This window comes from Orcinus orca, chromosome 14, assembly GCF_937001465.1.
Source record: "Orcinus orca chromosome 14, mOrcOrc1.1, whole genome shotgun sequence".
Taxonomy (NCBI): domain Eukaryota; kingdom Metazoa; phylum Chordata; class Mammalia; order Artiodactyla; family Delphinidae; genus Orcinus; species Orcinus orca.
This window is the reverse complement of record NC_064572.1, coordinates 84585463-84606727: the sequence shown is the minus strand read 5'-3', so window position 1 is coordinate 84606727 and position 21265 is coordinate 84585463. Positions and strand designations below refer to the sequence as shown.

Below are 21265 nucleotides of genomic sequence, written 5' to 3'. Positions count from 1 at the left end.
CTTTACACAGATTAAAGAATGACAGCCCAACATTTTGGAGTAAAATGTGAAATAAGATCACTTTTAAGATTCCTTTATTGTTGTTATAGTATTGATCGTAAGTAACAGATAGCAGAGAAAATAATTTACATTGTCATAGGATATCACTTAAGAGGTTATTGTGACTAAAAATGTTATTAAGAAGAAATAAATAAATAAATAATGAATAAAGGCAGCCCAATGGATAATACTGAGAAGAAAAGAAAAAACTGTAGCTAATCCAAAGATCACTTTTTAAAAATGTGTTTATATTTCCAGTTAAGTGGGATATGCTGGGCAAGTACATTGTGGGAAACCTCAGAAAGAGCACAGAGCAGCTGAGGGTCCGAGTGATGGGCAGCGGTCTCTGGCCAGAGCCTTACTTTGCAGACCCCTCTGGGCAAACCATTTGGGGGAGCCTGCCCAAACTCACTTCCACGAGGAACTTACAAGGAGTGAGGCCTCAGAAGAAACTAAACCTGCCCTGATCATGGACTTCTAACTTCCAGAACTGTGAGGAAATGAATTTCTGATAGTTAAGCTACCCAGTCTGAGATATTTTCTTATTGCAGCCTTAGCAAATGAATACGGGGGGTTTCTAAGATTCTGGTAATATTTTGACTTTTCAGCTGGGTGGTAGGTACACTGATGATTATTTTATTGTTGTTTTTTAAATTGTACTTATACATTTTATATACTCTTTTGGATATACTTTTGCCAGTTAGAAAAATAGAATTATAATGACCGTCAAAACATTTCTAGCCTACTGATAAGCATTTAATTGATTTATTCAGCAAATGCAGTTCTTTAAGCATTCAGTAAAGGACACGGTTTCATTAGGGCAATCAATGTCTCATTTTTAAAAAGGAAGGCTGTATTTAACCAACACTAGTTCGTCATCTCCAATGTCTAAAAATCAAAAGAAAATGGAATGAATACATGCTTTTAAACTAAGAAATCTAATGCAATGAGTTGTTTTGAGTTAAAATAGCTCTCTGTTCTTCTCCATTGGTTTCTCCTATACCATTCAGATCTCAAGTAAAATATACAGGTAAAGCTCTTTCTACCACCCTGGGGGAAAATGTATTCATTTGAATATGTTAACATTAGAACGTTCTAACAGCTCCCGTAGGGACTTTATGTAGAATTAGTACCAATGTTCACGTTCAAGCTTAACTGAACTTTTCATGGGGGAAAAAGGGTGCTGCAAATATTTTATTTTTATTCACAAATATAATTGCCAGGATTTATCTTTAAAATAGTGATGTGTAAGAAAAAACCAAAAGTAAATAGTGATGTGTGTGTCCATATCTTAGGCTAACACAATTTGTAATTAAAGTAACTTTTCACACATATACATAAAACACATACAAATAAACAGACATATTCATACATACGCTCTTTGGACACATCTTGACAGAACATTGAGATGTATTTTTGTTCTAATATTTTATTGTAAGCATAATTAATAATCTTGTTTTTCTAAGATATAATTAATGAGTACAAATTGCAGACCCTGGGGGCTTCCCTGGTGGCGCAGTGGTTGAGAGTACGCCTGCCGATGCAGGGGACACGGGTTCGTGCCCCGGTCCGGGAAGATCCCACATGCCGCGGAGCGGCTGGGCCCGTGAGCCATGGTCGCTGAGCCTGCGCGTCCGGAGCCTGTGCTCTGCAACGGGAGAGGCCACAACAGAGAGAGGCCCGCGTACCGCAAAAAAAAAAAAAAAAAAAAAAAAAAAAAAGCAGACCCTGGAGAGAACATTCTTATATGTGTTTGTAATTAAATTCAAGTGTCAGAAAATATAGGTAAATTTAGGTAAACGTCCTTGTGACGGACTCGAAAGCAAATCCAAGGCTGAGAAACACTTTTGTATGCTATATTAAAAACAAAAGAAGTGATGTGTGTTTAGGAATAGTGATATTGAATTTAAAAGTTCAGCAAACACTCAGAAACCTGTACAATTGTTACAAACACCAGACAGTATCAAAATATAACAAGTAAAATTGTGGTTTTCACTAGATCACTGATGTTTGTATAGTCATTTGGTAGAATGAATCCATAAAAAACAAGATATGTTTAAACTCAGAAAATATACTTAAGCATCTTATGTATATGGAAATACAACAGTTTAACTCTCAAGCTTAAGTAACCACTTAAAAAATAATATCACCCCAGGGCTTCCCTGGTGGCGCAGTGGTTGAGAGTCCGCCTGCCGATGCAGGGGACGCGGGTTCGTGCGGGTTCGAGCCCCGGTCCGGGAAGATCCCACATGCCGCGGAGCGGCTGGGCCCGTGAGCCATGGCCGCTGAGTCTGCGCGTCCGGAGCCTGTGCTCCGCAATGGGAGAGGCCACAGCAGTGAGAGGCCCGTGTACCGCAAAAAATAATAATAATATCACCCATCAATTAAAATTGAGAAGAGCTCTCTTAAAGGACATTAAAAAAAAATCCATCTTGGGTTTGTGCTTAATTCTATCCCCCGAAGGCACCAATATTAAAAATAGTCTCGTTCTTGGGCAGCTATTGTATGATGCAGGTTTTAGGTCTTTGTTACTGACTCAGGCATGTCCAATGAAGGTGGAAATTTCTGTGAACTTGCTGTGAAGATGGAAATGTTCCACGTCTGGGCTGCCTAGCAGAGGTAACTACTAACTACGTGCTGCTTTAGAGCCTTGAAATGTGTCCAGTGAGACTGATGAACTGATTTTTAATCTTTATTTTATTTTAATTAATTTAAATTTCAATAGCCATATGTATTAGACATAGGAAACTACAGAGAGCCATTCCAATGGCCTACCTAAAAATAAAGTGAGTAGTGTTTCGCGCTCTGTGACTCTGTCCCAGTTATATGGCATTAGTTAATGCAACTTGTGACATTTTCCCAAAACTCATGTGACCCAACAACTCATGTTGTTGCAGGTTTTGTTTCAATTTTGTTTCCTCTTAACTCATTATTTTAAGGTTGGCTGTTGGAGCTTGCAATCCATTTTCTCTTAAAACATAGTAGCGTGTGGTTTGTTAATTCGTAGTAGAGCTGAAATGCTGTGTTGTGAAAAAAGTCCCTTGAGCTCTGGAGTTCTAATAGTGTCTTTCAAATATGGAATGTTAGAGAACTACGTATAAACGTATTCTTCTATCTCTTATTCAAGCATAAGACCAAACAATCTTACAAAGCAAAGGCAAACAAAACCAATACACTGAAGTCAGCAGCACTGATTTAATGCGGATGATGATGTTTGCACAAGACTGACACGCCACTTGCAGCACCAGGGCAAGGCTACCCGGGAGGTGCAGGTGATCTGGAGTTTGTGCTGCCAGTTTCGTCCTGACCCGTCTCTCCTCCACTGTGCTCTTTATAAGCTGCTAAGGAACCTTTATTTCCGCACTGGGCTGTGATGGCATTTGGCCCTTGCTTAGCTTGGCTGCATCATTTGTGAATTAAACCCTCCTCTGCCCTTCTCACATCAGCCTAGATAGTCAGGCTGTCCTGCCCGGCCCCGACCAGCACAGCAGCCGTGGTGAGCTGGGTCAGGGCGGGCGTGGTCACGCTGGCTGAACTCTCTTTCCACATCATCAGAATGAAAACACAGCATTCATTTATTTAAAATAAACATTAAAAATTTTAAGTTCTTTTGGAGAGAAATGCCCCATGGACATGTGAAACCTCCATTTGAACATGCTAGCTGGTGGTGGCGGTGGGGGGAGTTGGAATTGACTGTCCACCCCCAGAATCGCTGAGGATGCCCAGGGAAAGGGGAAGCAAACGAAGAGCTTCGTAGAATAACTTTAGGATGGTACATCAATTTTGACTGGGGTAAGGACTCTGAATCATTGACTTGGGCTCAGCAAGAGAGAGTGTGGCGTGTTCCACCACCCCGTTAAGTGGGAGAGAAGCTGGGGTAGGGGTGTGGGTTTAGGGACACTGCCACATGGCTGCATTCCCAGGGCAGGGCAAGAACCTTGTTGGGATTTCTGGGGCAGAACAAAGAATATAGGTTCCTGCCCCCCACTGACAGCTGGCCACACACAGACTAGGGTTTCCTGGGGCCCAGAGGAGAGGAGGAAGATGGCGTCTGCCTAACAAGAGGGAGAAGAGGTTGGTAGAGTTGTTTGCCCTATTCATTGATTGATTCTCTCCTTCACCAAATATTAATTGAGCTTTTGTTATTTGTCTGGCACCTTCGTGGGTATAATAAACAAGTGGACCCACAAGTCAACATACTGAATTTTAATGAACAGGAAGGGAGTTCTTCCTTACAAGGAGGAAAAGGGCAGGAGACTGGGAGAAATACTAGCTGGGGAGAGGTGGATGTCATTAGACTGGGGAGTGAGGTAAGGCTTCTTTGCATCATTGACGTTTAAGCTGATACCGAGTAGCAGAGTTGGGAGAAAGCATTCCAGGCAGAGGGAACAGCCTGTGCAAAGACTCGGAACTATGAAGGAGCTTGGTGTGTTTGAGGAGCGGGTGAGGTCAGTGTGGCTTAGAGCTGGGTGAGCGAGGAGAGCAACGCAGGTGGGTGTGGCGGGGCATGAAGGTCAGGCCATACAGGAGCTACAGCCCACATTGAAGAGTTGGCCTGTTCACTGCGGAGAACAGTATGGCGTTTTCTCAAAAAACGCTAAAAATAGAACTACCCTGTGATCCAGCAATTCCATTCCTTGTTATATATCCGGAAAAAACAAAAACATGAATTCAAAAAGAGAGATGCACCCCAGTGTTCATCGCATAGCATAGCAGCATTATTTACAAAGCCAAGATATGGAAGCAACCTAAGTGTCCATCAATAGATGAATGGCAAAAGAAGATGTGAGATATGTATATATGTGTGTATATATATGTCTGTATATATATACATATATATATACACACACGCACATATGTACGTATGGGTGTGTATGTGTGTATATATACACACAATGGAATACTACTCGGCCATAAAAAAGAATGAAAATTTTGTTATTTGCAGCAACAGGGTTGGATTTGAAGGGCATTATGCCAAGTGAAATAAGTCAGACAGAGAAAGACAGACACTGTGTGACGTCACGTACATGTGGCACCTAAAAAATACAACAAACCAGTGAATATAACAAAAAAGAAGCAGACCCACAGCTACAGAGAACAGAGTGGTTACCAGTGGGGAGAGGGAGGTGGGGAGGGGCAAGATGGGGGTAGGGGATTAAGAGGTGCAAACTATCAGGTATAAAATAAGCTATGAGGATATATTGTACAACATAGGGAATATAGCCAATATTTTATAATAACCACAAATGGAGTATAACCTTTAAAACTTGTGAATCACTGAACTGTACACCTGTAACATATAATATTGTACTTCAACTATACTTCAATAAATACTTTTTAAAAAGAGTTGGCATATTATCATCGGTGCAACGGAACATCAGTGCAGGCTTGCCATGACCAGGGGTAGGTGGATGAGGTTGAGTTTTTAAAAATATCCTCCCATTGCCATTGGGGGATGAATGGGAGGAAAGCACAGGTCGATGTGGAGGGACCGGGGTAGAAGGGTTTTGCAGCATCCCCATGAGAGACGATTGTGGCTTGATCCAGAGCAAGGTGGAGAGATGTCAGACCCGGACAACAGGAGCTGTGTTTTGGAGGGCGACTCAATAGGACCTCTTCATGGATCAGATGGAGTTGTTGAGGGAGAAGGACTTCAAATTTCTGACACGAGCAGTTGGGGAAATGAAAGTGCCTTCTCTAGAAACAGGGAAACCAAGGAAGGAGTCGATTATGGGAGATGGAAGTTGAGTCAAGAAGGATCCCAAGGGTACATGTGGCCCAAGGAGAGGAGTGCAGAGGCCAGGAATGCAGGTGTGTCAGTACCGTCTGGGAGGGCGATGCGTTTTCCAGACTCTCGTCCTGCTTGTTTTGATCTCCTCCACTCAGGATCTCAGAATGGTCCCGGGAGGAGAATGTATTTTTCTCTCCCTCCATTGACTATGCCTACAGAGCATACTGAGATACTGGCACATCGAAGGGAAATGATCTTCAACTGACTTCTCTTATTTCTCTTTCAGAATCATCCAGGAGTCTTGAATTTTCGAATACAACTGGAAAGCAAAGAACTGATTGTAAATCTGGAAAGAAACAAGTAAGTCGAGTTAATTCCTGTTTATGACACCATAGGAGAAAGTTACAACGTGGGGACTGGAGAGCGCTGTGTAATTGATGTTGACATTTAGAGACACAGAACTAAATGTGTAGATTCATAATCCGAATTTGGATGTGAGGCTGGAATTAACTTCAAAAAATGATCCAATGGAAAAATAATTGTATTTTATCACTCTAAAAGAGAACTTTCTAGCTCAGCGGGTTTTTCTCATAGTTCTGATGTTTCTTTTTTTCTCAGAGCCTGATGTTTCAAGGATAGAATTTAAGCATCCTCTGTTCTGTTCCAATAACAGTGTTCCATAATTAGTTGACTTTTGGCAGTTCCTGGGTTGTATAAGGAGAAACAGTTTCAAATGGGTAGAAGTTCTTTTTTCCTTGGGAAATACCAAGAGTTTATTTTATCTTTCAGACCTTGTCTCCAATGGTATGAAGTATTTATTTTATCTTTTTACTTAAAAATTTGGCCCTTTTTTTTTTGAAAAATTATATATATTTTCAGAAAATGCTATTATATAGTTTTTCCTGTAGCACATGGATGTTATTACATATTTTGTATGCCTTCCCAGGAGAAAACTGTGCCTGGTTCAAGGCACAAGTAAAAATAACTCATATTCTTGTCATCCTTTATACTGCGGCTCTCCCCATGGGTTCCTCAGATCTAAAGGACCCCTACTATTCTAATTGATTAGTACCAGCAAAGAATCGAGCTCTCCTAATAAGCAATCTGTATTTAAAGATATAAGTTCCCAAGTCATGCTTGATTCAAAATTGGAGTTTCTGTCTTCCAGAATTACTGGTCCCTGTTTCTCACCCATCAGTGAAATGCTGATTTTTTGCTGAAATGACAGTGCAGATAAGACAGTTTCACTGAAATGAGTTCTGCCAGAGATATTGAGTCACAAAAATCTGACTCAGCATCTCTATGTGAACGAGTCAGATCACTTACTTATACTTACTTTGGTTTGAGGGTCCTGAGCAAATCAGATGAACGGGATCGTGAATGGCCAATTGTAACCTTCAGTATCTGACACCATGGCCAACAGCAATTATTAAAAAATAGGTTTTAAAATGCATATGAATATACATTAAATATGTATTTTAAATGAGTATATGTAACATAGCGTGGCCTGCTTCTTGGGGGTCTGCAGCCTGCCTCTGCATTTCTTTTTTTTTTTTTTTTCCCGGTACGCGGGCCTCTCACTGTTGTGGCCCCTCCCGTTGCGGAGCACAGGCTCCGGACGCGCAGGCTCAGCGGCCACGGCTCACGGGCCCAGCCGCTCCGCGGCCTGTGGGATCCTCCCGGACCGGGGCACGAACCCGTGTCCCCTGCATCGGCAGGCGGACTCTCAACCACCGCGCCACCGGGGAAGCCCCTGCATTTTTTGCATGTTTCTCCCTCCCCATTAGATGGATTAAAAGCTTTCATGAGCAGTAAATAACGTGTTTTTAGCTTTTCTTGTGACTTGGTGATCTTAAACTAGAGGTTCAGGAATACATCTTGGATAATCAGGGGGCTGAACGGAAACCTGAATATTGCTTTTGATATGCCTCTCTTAGCAAAGTATATATTTTCATGCTCTTTTTTTTCATGTAAGAATATCATAGGACATTTACATTTTCGTACACTGCTGTTTGTACGTGGTTTTGAAAATATCTCAGTGGACGAAACTTGGTGTTCCTTGAAAGAGCAAAAGAAAATCAGGCTTCTGGTGGTGACGCATTTCCTCGCTGGGGTTTTAGGATTGGCAGCTGGATTTGGGAAGTGTCTTTATTGCGACCGTTCTTATTGTTAGGCTGTTGGAGGAATGTGGTAAAAGGCACGAGTGAGACTGATCCTGGACCTTTACGTGATAGTAGGGCTGCAGGTAGAAGGATGGAAATTGACTTAATAAAAACCTTAAGTTATTTGTTTTCACTCTACAAGGAATATGTGTCCAATGCAAAAAAAACTGAAAACTGTAGAGAAAAAAATCAAGAGACCCCACCCCCAAAAAATGTACCCCTGCCACCAAACACAACGTTGGTTGGCATTTTGGTGAATGTGCATATGGATTTTCTTTTCCTTGTAGAAAAGGCTTTGCTTCTTTGGTCTTCCTAGTTGATATTGTAGTCTGTGTGTAATACGATATCCTACTTCTTCATTTAGCTTTATAATGATGTCGTTTTCCGTATAGAAATGCATTTCTTCGAGCCCCTCTGGTTCTCTGAGTCTGTAAAGTGAGTTAATAGTCTTATTCATGGTTCCCTCTGAAAATGATTTACCTTCCATTAAGGCGGGTGGTATGGTGCAAGCTGACTACTAGGCAGTGGCTAATTTGTATAAAAGATCATTTTCAAAGGTACCTTAATTTGCTCACTTCCGGTTCTGGGCCTTTCACAAAATAATCTCAAAATTAGAAAAGTTGTAAACTTAAAACTATCTCTTCTTGGTTTATTTCTTTTCCCAACTTCACTGGCAAAGCATGTTTTAGAAAAGTATCTGGAGACGGTTTAATGTGTTCCTATAACATTTTATAGCTTTATTTTAATTATCCTACTTATACTCATTGTGGAAATTTCATTCTGTTAAAAATGACATTTTCAAACTTAGAGCATGGCAATATGACTGTTTTAATAATCCACTTCCAATCCGTTTCCACCAGTTACTTCAGTATAACAAATTTTTGAAGACGGTGACATGTCTGTTCCATAAGCATTTCACTTTTGAAATGATGAATACCAAAAAATTCTACAACTTTATAGGTAGAATGAAATGCTTGTATGCTACTGGTTGTTTGTCAGGCACAAAAGGTAATCAACCCATCCAAAACTAAAAATTCAAGTAGAATTTTTAATTTGCATAGCCTTTGGCCCAGTAGATCCAATTGGAGAAGTTATCCAAATGAAGCTATAAGAACCCAAAGATAAGTGGACGAGGAAGCAGGATAAATGTAAATATTTAACAACCAACAGAACAGAGAGCCCAACCAGTCTGAAGGTAACCTGGTCGGTACCCTGCTTCAGAGTCTACGGGGGGAATCAACCCTGTGTTCAAGGATGTTCATTGCAGAAAGTTTTACCTAAAATAGGTCAATAGGAGATCGATTAAATAAGTTATGACTCAGCTATGAAATAATACTACACAGTAGTACATCTAAAGATGATGATGGAGATTTTTATTATTGTAAATAGCATTGATAGTATGACCGCTGTGAACGGCACGTTGGATAGTAGTTTACATGGCATTCAGTTTTTATCTTAAAATTATACTCATGTACATGTATGCTCGAAAGATTTGGACATTTACTTTCTTTATTAATGTTTTACAACAAGAAAATATTGCTGTTAAAATTAGGAAAACTTTTTATTTTGAAGGAAAAAAAGCTGCCCTAAAAACTTGAAAATGGTTGTAATGAAGAATGTTGAAGTATTTACTATTCATAAAAAAGAAATGAGGGGCTTCCCTGGTGGCGCAGTGGTTGAGAGTCCACCTGCCGATGCAGGGGACACGGGTTCGTGCCCCGGTCTGGGAAGATCCCACATGCCGCGGAACGGCTGGACCCGTGAGCCATGGCCGCTGGGCCTGCGCATCCGGAGCCTGTGCTCCACAACGGGAGAGGCCACGACAGTGAGAGGCCCGTGTACCGCCAAAAAAAAAAAAAAAAAAAAAAAAAGAGAATCTTGAAGAGAGAGGATATAGGTATATGTGTAACTGACTTACTTTGCTGTACACCTGAAACTAATACAAGATTGTATAGCAACTATACTTCAATAAAAAAATTTTTTTAAGTGGTGGATGTTAGGAAGGCCCGCAGCAATTTTCCAAGGGCTAAAAAGCTCTACCCATGGACTATATCCAGAAATCTATTTTAATTAAAAACCTGCTTTAAAATCATAACCAATATAAAGGTGTCTTCAGTGCTTTCAATCATAAAAATCATCATGTAAAGCAAATGCAAAAAGAGAGTCACCTACGTAACCCCACTCCAAAACTCTTCGTGTGTAAACCAATTCTTCATGAAACAGGGCTGAATTTGTATTACATGGTTGTTTCAGGGAATCTATTTTATTTGCCTTCTAGCATCTCTAATTTGTGCAGAGATCAGATGCTGTTCACTTAAAATCTGTTTGTAGAGCCATAATTGAATGTTTAAAGAAACTCAAAGCTTCCCTGGAGAAGCATTTTTCACGATGTTGCTGTCTGCCTATGGAACTGCGGGAACCAGCTTTACAAGTTCCATAACTCTCCTGGATCCTCATGGATACCCAGGCCATTCCTTAAACAGGTTCTCTGTGCAACTGCATCTTTGATCAAAATGCTTTATTGGACAGGCTGGCCAGCTTAGACATCCGTTTTTCCGGTTTAGGATAATTAAAACTGATGGCTGTAGATCATTCCCACCGAGCTTTCTGTTTTCAAGCCCTGTCCGTCACTGGTTGAAGGCGATTGCCGGGGGAAGTCCACGGCCCACTTGATTTATATTTGGGGCGTCTCTGAGCTAGAAGAACTTTGGCATTGACTTTTCTTCTGCCTGGAATAATTCCAGACATCTCTTAGGGGGCCACTCTAATTAATATTCACTCCAGAACAGTTGCAGAAAGGAGCATTTTAAATTTGTCAAACATGGGCATAAATATTTGAGAAGGCATTTGTTGGACGGTATCTCAGAATATCATGATGTAGGGTAGAGAAATGCAGCCAGTGCAGAGGTGGGACTGGGTGGATTAGCAGTTGTCTGAATAACTACCTAGAGGATAGTAATCCGTTGTTCAGGTTGAACCAAATCGTGTTGGACAGCTGGACTGAGACTGCTGTCAGTGGCTGTAGGACGGTGTACAGGACCTCATCCTGGCCCACAGTTTTGTCAGCCCATCGCTATGAAGACATAAAAGGTGTGCTGATCACATTTCTTGGCAACGCAAAGCTGGGAGGGGATAACTGTGCTCTGCGTGGCAGAATCTGGATCATGGAGATTTCAGCAGTTTGGATCCATGGGCCAAAACTAACAAGATGAGATTTAATGGGGATAAATGTAAAGTCCTATTCTTGGGTTAACAAAAAAATAAATATTGTTACGTGCAGAAGGAAATTGACTAGTAGTTCTTGCGAATGAGACATGAAAATTCAATGTGAGCTCCTGAGGCCATGCGGCTGCTGAAAGGTGGCTGCCACCTGGGTGTGCGCAGGTTCCTGAGGTGGGTCCTGGACTGGAGAGGCCACCATTCTGCTGTGCATGACCCCGGTCAGGCCACATGCAGAACCCTGCCCCCTGCGCTGTTTCAAGCACGACGTTTGAAAGCTGCCTGCCACCGTTCTCGCCTCCACTATTGGACTTTCATCACCTCTCCCACCAGCTAGAGATGTCCTCAAGGTCAGGGGGCAGGGTCTTTACTTCCCCCTCCATCCCCTTCCTTGTGGCCTGGCCTGTGGTGGGCACTCTCTGAGCCCTTAGCAAAGAGTGAAGATGGGACGTGGACGGCCTGGATCAGACCAGGAGTGAGTCAGCAGGAGGTTAAAGGTCTGTCCTGGGTGGTGAGAGAAACTACCTATGCAAGGAGAAAGCTTCTGGAGAGAATGCTGCGGCGGGAGTCAGGAAGCCAGGTTCAGAAACCCAGCTTTGCTTCCAGCAACAAGATGCTTATATTTTCTCTGTTTCCTCATCTGCGAAATGGAATAAACGTCTGTGTACAGTCAGTGCCAAGAGGTTAGAGCTCATGTTCTTTCTGATGATCAGGTTTGAATGATTCAGTGACGTATTCTTGTGGACCCAGTGATATTAGTTATTTCACCCAGTTGTAGCCTTGGCTTCACTGTAACTGTGTCCTGTTTTAAATGTCCTAAATTAATAGAGATCAGGTTATGACTAATCTGTACCCGTAAGTCTTGACGCTGGTCGAACATCTAATTCTGACAAGAGCTGGAAAGGATTCGTGTGCTAATCCTTTGGGTTCCTGTTGTTGTCATGGTCTTAACTTCACAATCTTGACATCCTCAGGAATTAGAATTTTAAAATCTTTGTTTGTGTGCAGAGTGCTATTTCTTTCCATTTCTACTCGTGCAGAGGAAGCCTCACCTGCCTGTCAGAGCCTCCGGCTTTAATTTGCCTGGTGGTTCTAATTATTGACTAAACTATTGAAGGTAAAACTGTACTATAGAAACTTTACTATCTCATCTTATGTTTTTCTCTCTCAACTTCCCTTCTGCCATTCACAAATCTTATCGGTCTTTATTAATTCAAATGATTCCTAATGTTAATCAACAATAAATCAATGAGACCATTTCTCTTTTTACTTAGTCATTTATCCACAAACATTTTTTTGAATTTATTTTATTCAAGTATAGTTGATTTACAGTGTGGTGTTAATCTCTATTGTACAGCAAAGTTATTCAGTTATACATATATATGCATTCTTTTTCATATTCTTTTCCATTATGTTTTATCACAGGATATTGAATATAGTTCCCTGTGCTATACAGTAGCGCCTTGTTGTTTATCCATTCTGTATATAATAGTTTGCATCTGCTAAACTCAAACTCCCAATAAATCCCTCCCTCAACCTCCTCCCCCTTGGCAACCACAAGTTTGTTCTCTATGTCTGTGAATCTGTTTTGGTTTCATAGATAAGTTCATTGGTGTCATATTTTAGATTCCACATATGAGTGATATCATATGGTATCTGTTGTTCTCTTTCTGACTTCACTTATATGTTAATCTCTAGTTGTATCCATGTTGCTGCAAATGGCATTATTTCATTCTTTTTTATGGCTGAGTAGTATCCCATTGTATATATGTAGCACATCGTCTTCATCCATTTATCTGTTGGTAGACATTTAGATTGTTTCCACATCCTGACTATTGTAAATAGTGCTGCTATGAACATAGGGGTGCATGTATCGTTTTGAGTTATCGTTTTGTCCGGATACATGCCCAGGAGTGGGATTGCAGGATCATACGGCAGCTCTGTTTTTAGCACAAACATTTATTTCATACCAGACACTACAGTTGGCACTGCTGATAGAGTCATCAACAAGGTAAAGTCCTTGTCCTCTTGGAGGTCAGTCAAGGAGCCCAGTGCTAAACAGGTCATCAGAGGACCATACTGAATGACAGTGGTGCTGAGAGCTAAAGAAGACAAGCAGGAGGCCCAGCCTGGTTCAGGAAGGAACCATGCAATGAAGCAGCATTTACGCTTTACATGAACAGGGGTGAGCCAGGTAAAGGAGGGCAGAGCGTAGAGGGTTCTAGAGAGAAGGATGTGCATACGGAAAGTTCCCAAAAGCAGGGGAAGGAGCGTTGAAGTGTTCTGGAAATGAAGGTCCGTGTGCTGGTGAGCAAGAGGGAGATGGGGAGAGAAGAGTGGAAACCAGTCCATGTGGGACCTTGGGCTCCATGATAAGACCTTGTATTTTCTCCTAAGAACCATGGTGCCTCATGGAAGCAAGGCCTGTAAGCAGGGCACTGACTCTCATAGAAGGGAATAGATGAGAATGTTCTGGACAGAGAATGGACAGAAATGGATGGGCAGTCGAATGTATGGTGTACTATGGAAAGGAAGATGTCAGGGATAATTCTTATACATGAAATGCTGGAAGAACAGTGATGCCCTGTGATCAGAAGAGAGAACCCTAGGAAAGGACCAAGAACTTGCCATTTGAGCAGGGGCCAGGGACACAAAGATGTGGATCGTGGTGGCCATGGTCCTCCGGGTCTTGGGGGAAGGTGGACGTTTGGGCCTCACAGAATCCACTCTGGAGGTGACCTGTGGAGTGTTCCATGTGGACCTGGCATTTCTTTGGGATCCATGGGTGTTTGCAGCAGTGGCTGGGGCTCTGAGCTGGAGAGCATGAGCCTGCGGTGGGTGGAACTTCGCGAGACGTTGGCCGTGGCCTCGAGAGTGTCTGAATAGCCATCACAGCCTCAGGCAGTGTCACTGCGTCCTGCATTTTCCAGGCGGGAGCCAGGTGGGGCGAGCCTGTGGCCTCTGGGCTCGCTCCCAAGCCCAGTTCTGTGTCCTTCTTACGATCTGTCTCCAAGCAGTGGGTATGCCCCTCCACCAGGATCACGCACAGACTCTTACTGTCCTTCAAGTCTGGGGCATTTGAGGACCACCTGGGGAGCTTATTCCAAAGACAGATGCCTGGCTCCGCTTCTCTCTATTGAAGCAGCATCCCCAGTGATAGGGCCTGTATTCTGTATTCCTCAAGGAGCTATATTCATGCTTTAATTAGAGAGCCATTGGCCTCACGAAGCTATTTAAATTAATCTTAAAAGATTAAAACTTTAGTTCCTTGGTCACACTAGCCATGGTTCAAGTGCTCTGTAATCCCATTTGGCTATAGGAATGTTTCCATCATGGCGAGAGGGTCTGTTGGACATTGCTGGGATAGGCAGGAAACACCAGCTGGCCAGCTCCTTCCAGTTTGGGGTCTTGGCTGACGCGTGGCCAGTGGGAATGTTCTTTCCTACAGGGAGTCACACACTTCTTCAGGTTGCCTAATTCCTGCAGCTTAATAAGCTTCATCCCTCACTGTAGGGAATCGGGCAGTACCAGAGGGGTCACATCTACACCTTGAAGAAGTCAGGAAAGGATGGGAGAAAATTCTCTAAGCATGACTGTAGACTCATGGATTTGATGCCAGCTACGCGGACATCAGCGATCTTGTAACTAGACCAAACTCCTTCCGGTTTCAGTTCCAATCTCTCAGCCTGAACATTTAAGATCTTTCTAATTGGGCTAAATTTTGTTCCCTGGATAAGAACTAAATTCCCTTGAGCTTCCCTCCTCACGGCAGTCTTTGAAGTTATACAGACACTGGAAAAGGTCAGAACACCATTTTTAGAGTTTTTGTTCTTCAACCTGACTTAACTTTAAAGAGCCTAAATCAGTTAAGATCAACCTTTTCAAAACGGTGCCCCTCTGGGTGCCAATTTGAGAACGTGGCAGCCTTGAGCACCTTCTGTGAAGTTAGAAGGACTTGAAAAGGGCATTTGATATGGAAGTGGGTCTCCATGTTTAATTACGTCACTTGTCGTCTTTCACTTCTTGTGCTGTGGGTGTATGATTTGCTGATGAAAACCCTGCTGTGTCCTCGGGGTTCCGCTCCAGAACCGCATCCCAGATGGATACTAATGGCTGTCCTGACCATTTCCAGGTGGTCTCTGGTGGCCTAGGGGAGAGCTGATGCTGGCTTTGTGGTTGTCATTTCACTGTCCCCTTCCCTGCCGGGTGGCCAGGGGTGATTGTGTGCAGGTGCTATACAGGCTGGTGTATTTATGGCAAGTCTCTTGCCTTTTTCTAGTTGTCATGTCCTCAACAGAAAGACCATGATGCTTCTGTTTGTGTGACATAATGACTCTTCATTGATCACATGAGACAATAAATAAAACTAACCCTGCAGAGAGCTTGAAACACTTTGGTTTGGTTTGATTACTACATCTAAGTCTTTTTTTAATATATATGTTCCTGGTTCCTTTTTTTTTCTTTTAATTATTGCAATTGACAACTTGTAATCCTTGTGAGTGAAACCAGGTTGCTTGCCCAGTAGAATTTTCCACATTCATGATTTTGCTGACTTCATCCCCATGGTGTCATCTCACCCATTCCTTTGTCCCCTGTGTTTTCTGTTAACCAGTAGTTAGATCTACAGCCTTGAGCAGATTCAGGTTCTGGTTTTTTTGGCAGGACTACATTGTGAGGGATGCTGCATCCTTTTCTTGCATCACATCAGGAGTTCTGTGACCTCTGCTTGTCTCTTTTTTGAGATGTTGGATGGATCTCTGGGTTCAGGGATCATTCTAATGCTTCCATCGTAAAGCTGCGCACCAACCTTTAGCTGCCAGAGTCAGTGGCCAGTAACGATGAATGCCTAGATCAGTTCTCTGTTTCGGTCTAGCAAAGGGGGTGATGTTCTTATTCTATTGTTCCTTCATCTGTTAGCTGGAATTCTTCTAGAGAAGAACTTTTCCCCATCAACTCCTGGTTTACCCCGAGGTCCGAGGGGAAAGGCAGGATACTCTTGAGGGAACACCGCTAATCATTGCTCTGCCTTTGCCTGTCGGTAGTCACTGTATTCCCCAAACTTAGCACCTCACTCTTGGGGGTTCATTCCACAGCCCCTTGTTGAGCACCCACATTTGTGACAGACTCCATGAGGGTGCAGAAGTGTGCCTGAGCCTATCCCTGAGCAGCTGCTGGAGTGCAGGTTTCAGCCTAACTCTGAAATCACTCCATTGAGACTCTGATTTTCTTGTCCTTTTAAAATCAAATGCATCTGGGCTTCCCTGGTGGCGCAGTGGTTGGGAGTACGCCTGCCAGTGCCGGGGACGCGGGTTCAAGCCCTGGTCCGGGAGGATCCCACATGCCGCAGAGCAGCTGAGCCCGTGAGCCACAGCTGCTGAGCCTGTGCTCTGGAGCCCACGAGCCACGGCTGCTGAAGCCCGCGCGCCTGGAGCCCGTGCTTCATGGCAAGAGAGGCCACCGCAGTGAGGGGCCCACGCACCGCAGGGAAGAGTGGCCCCCACTCGCCATGACTGGAGAGGGCCCACGCGCAGCAACGATGACCCAACGCAGCCAAAAATAAATAAATTTTTAAAAAATCAAATGCGTCCCAGCATCCTGTGTGGAAGCAGATGCTCAGGGGGTAGAATAGGAAAGCAGAATCTGGCCCCAGCATCACTGGCGTGAAAACCAGAGGTCTGAATTGGAGTCCAGACATTGCCTGTCCCTTCAAGGGCTGTTTCCATGGCAACAACAACGGCAAATTAAAGCATCTGTTTCCTTGGCAAGCAGATTTAGTCACACTGGAGGAAAACAGCAGTAAATTCCTCAAAGATCTGTGGCCTGAAAAGATGCAGAGGCTAGCCACACCTGTTCAGGTACACCTGAGAAAAGTAGAAAGAGGACGTCTATCTAAAAATGTTAGGAAATAGTCACTTCTTTCCTCTCAATGTGCTGGTGGATTTCACTGTGGGATAAAGTGGATTTAACATAAGTGGAGAACAAGAGTTTCTTTATTTTTTTATGATTTTCTTCCTTATGAAAAACATGTGGCAGATAGAAGATGATATAAAGCCAACCTCCACAGCAGGGAAATTATTTGGGGAGATGATTTATTTAAGCACAGAGTTGTTTTCACAGCCCTTCTAAGACTACCTCTTCGGTCTCAACTGGCCTAGAGGATTTTATTGGTCAGTTTCTTGGTTTTCTTTGAAAAATCTGACAGGCTCCAGTGGAGATTCCCTCTGTGCTATGTTGGCGGCCAAGCAGCACCCATGTGACAAATGTCAATGCTACAGAAGCTCCCTTGGGAGCTCTGGGATATGGTTTTTTTGTTTGTTTCTTCTTTGTGTTTTAGTTTAAATTTTGCCCCTTTTATTTTTACATCATGCAGAAAATTGTTAACTCCATGCATAGACTTTGACTACTAAAGGTCTGTATTTTGGACAAACAATTATTGCTCCAGATTCTACCAGTTGCCTACTGAATGTTATTTCTTTCTTTCTTTTTTTTTTAACATCTTTATTTGCGTATAATTGCTTTACAATGGTGTGTCAGTTTCTGCTTTACAACAGAGTGAATCAGTTATACATATACATATGTCCCCATATCTCTTGCGTCCTGCGTCTCCCTCCCTCCCACCCTCCCCATCCCACCCCTCTAGGTGGTCACAAAGCACCGGGCTGATCTCCCTGTGCTATGCGGCTGCTTCCCACTAGCTATCTATTTTACGTTTGGTAGTGTATATATGTCCATGCCACTCTCTCACTTTGTCCCAGCTTACCCTTCCCCATCCCCGTATCATCAAGTCCATTCTCTAGTAGGTCTGCATCTTTATTCCCGTCTTGCCCCTAGGTTCTTCTGACCATTTTTTTTTTTTTTAGATTCCATATATATGTGTTAGCATACGGTATTTGTTTTTCTCTTTCTGACTTACTCCACTCTGTATGACGGTCTCTAGGTCCGTCACCTCACTACAAATCACTCAGTTTCATTTTTATGGCTGAGTAATATTCCATTGTATATGTGTGCCACATCTTCTTTATCCATTCATCTGTTGATGGACATTTAGGTTGCTTCCATGTCCTGGTTCTTGTAAATAGAGCTGCAGTGAACATTTTGGTACATGACTCTTTTTGAATTATGGTTTTCTCAGGGTATATGCCCAGTAGTGGGATTGCTGGGTCGTATGGTAGTTCTATTTTTAGTTTTTTAAGGACCCTTCATACTGTTCTCCATAGTGGCTGTATCAATTTACATTCCCACCAACAGTGTAAGAGGGTTCCCTTTTCTCCACACCCTGTCCAGCATTTATTGTTTCTAGATTATTTGATGATGGCCATTCTGACTGGTGTGAGATGATATCTCACTGTAGTTTTGATCTGCATTTCTCTAGTGATTAATGATGTTGAGGATTCTTTCATGTGTTTCTTGGCAAACTGTACATCTTCTTTGGAGAAATGTCTGTTTAGGTTTTCTGCCCATTTTTGGATTGGGTTGTTTGTTTTTCTGTTACTGAGCTACATGAGCTGCTTGTAAATTTTGGAGATTAATCCTTTGTCAGTTGCTTCATTTGCAAATATTTTCTCCCATTCTGAGGGTTGTCTTTTGGTCTTGTTTATGGTTTCCTTTGCTGTGCAAAAGCTTTTAAGTTTCATTAGGTCCCATTTGTTTATTTTCATTTTTATTTCCATTTCTCTAGGAGGTGGGTCGAAAAGGAACTTGCTGTGATTTAATGTCATAGAGTGTTCTGCCTATGTTTTCCTCTAAGAGCTTGATGGTGTCCGGCCTTACATTTAGGTCTTTAATCCATTTTGAGTTTATTTTTGTGTATGGTGTTAGGGAGTGGTCTAATTTCATTCTTTTACATATAGCTGTCCAGTTTACCCAGCACCAATTATTGAAGAGCCTGTCTTTTGTCCACTGTATATTCTTGCCTCCTTTATCAAAGATAAGGTGACCATATGTGCGTGGGTTTATCTATGGGCTTTCTATCCTGTTCCATTGATGTATATTCCTGTTTTTGTGTCACTATGATACTGTCTTGTTTACTGTAGCTTTGTTGTATAGTCTGAAGTCAGGGAGCCTGATTCCTCCAGCTCCGTTTTTCTTTCTCAAGATTGCTTTGGCTATTTGGGGTCTTCTGTGTTTCCATACAAATTGTGAAATTTTTTTGTTCTAGTTCTGTGAAAAATGCTAGTGATAGTTTGATAGGGATTGCAATGAATCTGTAGATTGTTTTGGGTAGTAGAGTCATTTTCACAATGTTGATTCTTCCAATCCAAGAACATGGTATATCTCTCCATCTATTTGTATCATCTTTAATTTCTTTCATCAGTGTCTTATAATTTTCTGCATACAGGTCTTTTGTCTCCTTAGGTAGGTTTATTCCTAGATATTTTATTCTTTTTGTTGCAGTGGTAAATGGTAGTGTTTCCTTAATTTCTCTTACAGAATTTTCATTATTAGTGGATAGGAATGCAAGAGCTTTCTGTGCATTAATTTTGTATCTTGCTACTTCACCAAATTCATTGATTAGCTCTAGTAGTTTTCTGGTAGCATCTTTAGGATTCTCTATGTATAGTATCCTGTCATCTGCAAACAGTGACAGCTTTACTTCTTCTTTTCCAATTTGTATTCCTTTTATTTCTTTTTCTTCTCTGATTGCTGTGGCTAAAACTTCCAAAACTATTTTGAATAATAGTGGTAAGAGTGGGCAACCTTGTTTTGTTCCTGATCTTAGTGGAAATGGTTTCAGTTTTTCACCACTGAGGACAATGTTGGCTGTGGGTCTGTCATATATGGCCTTTATTAGGTTGAGGAAGCTTCCCTCTATGCCTTCTTTCTGGAGGGTTATATCATAAATGGGTGTTGAATTTTGTCGAAAGCTTTCCCTGCATCTATTGAGATGAACATATGATTTTTCTCCTTCAATTTGTTAATATGGTGTATCCTGTTGATTGATTTGTGTATATTGAAGAATCCTTGCATTCCTGGGATAAACCCCACTTGAACATAGTGTATGATCCTTTTAATGTGCTGTTGGATTCTGTTTGCTAGTATTTTTGCATCTATGTTCATCAGTGATATTGGCCTGTAGTTTTCTGTTTCTGTGACATCTTTGTCTGGTTTTGGTATCAGAGTGATGGTGGCCTTGTAGAATGAGTTTGGGAGTGTTCCTCCCTCTGTTATATTTTAGAAGAGTTTGAGAAGGATAAGTGTTAGCTCTTCTCTAAATGTTTGCTAGAATTTGCCTGTGAAGCCATCTGGTCCTGGGCTTTTGTTTGTTTGAAGATTTTAATCACAGTTTCAATTTCAGTGCTTGTGATTTGTGTGTTCATATTTTCTATTACTTACTGGTTCAGTCTCAGAAGGTTGTGCATTTCTAAGAATTTGTCCATTTCTTCCAGGTTGTCCATTTTATTGTCATATAGTTGCTTGTAATAATCTCTCATGATCCTTTGTATTTCTGCAGTGTCAGTTGTAACTTCTCCTTTTTCGTTTCTAATTCTATTGATTTGAGTCTTCTCCCTTTTTTTCTTGATAAGTCTGGGTAATGGTTTATCAATTTTGTTAATGTTCTTGAAGAACCAGCTTTTAGTTTTATTGATCTTTGCTATTGTTTCCTTCATTTCTTTTTCATTTATTTCTGATGTGATCTTTATGATTTCTTTCCTTCTGCTAACTTTGGGGCTTTTTTGTTCTTCTTTCTCTGATTGCTTTAGGTGTAAGGTTAGGTTGTTTATTTGAGATGTTTCTTATTTCTTAAGGTAGGCTTGTATAGCTATAAACTTCCCTCTTAGAACTGCTTTTGCGGCATCCCATGGGTTTTGGGTCATCGTGTTTTCTTTTTCACTTGTTTCTAGGTGTTTTTTAATTTCCTCTTTGATTTCTTCAGTGATCTCTTGGTTATTAAATAGTGTGTTGTTTAGCCTCCATGTGTTTGTATTTCTTACACATTTTTTCCTGTAATTGATATGTAGTCTCATAGCATTGTGGTCACAAAAGATACTTAAAAGATACTTGATATGATTTCAATTTTCTTAAATTTACCAAGGCTTGATTTGTGACCCAAGATATGATCTATCCTGGAGAATGTTCCATGAGCACTTGAGAAGAATGTGTATTCTGTTGTTTT

At 41.8% G+C, this 21265-nt stretch overlaps 1 protein-coding gene across 1 annotated transcript in view; it reads left to right on the top strand.

The window, feature by feature from the left end:
• Positions 1 to 21265, top strand: part of ADAM12 (ADAM metallopeptidase domain 12) — a 387388-nt gene that overhangs the window by 109640 nt on the left and 256483 nt on the right. Inside the window, exon 3 of the mRNA XM_004265717.3 lies at positions 6057 to 6130. Coding sequence (XP_004265765.1) covers positions 6057 to 6130 — 74 coding nt within the window. The remainder of the gene's footprint in view (positions 1 to 6056; positions 6131 to 21265) is intronic.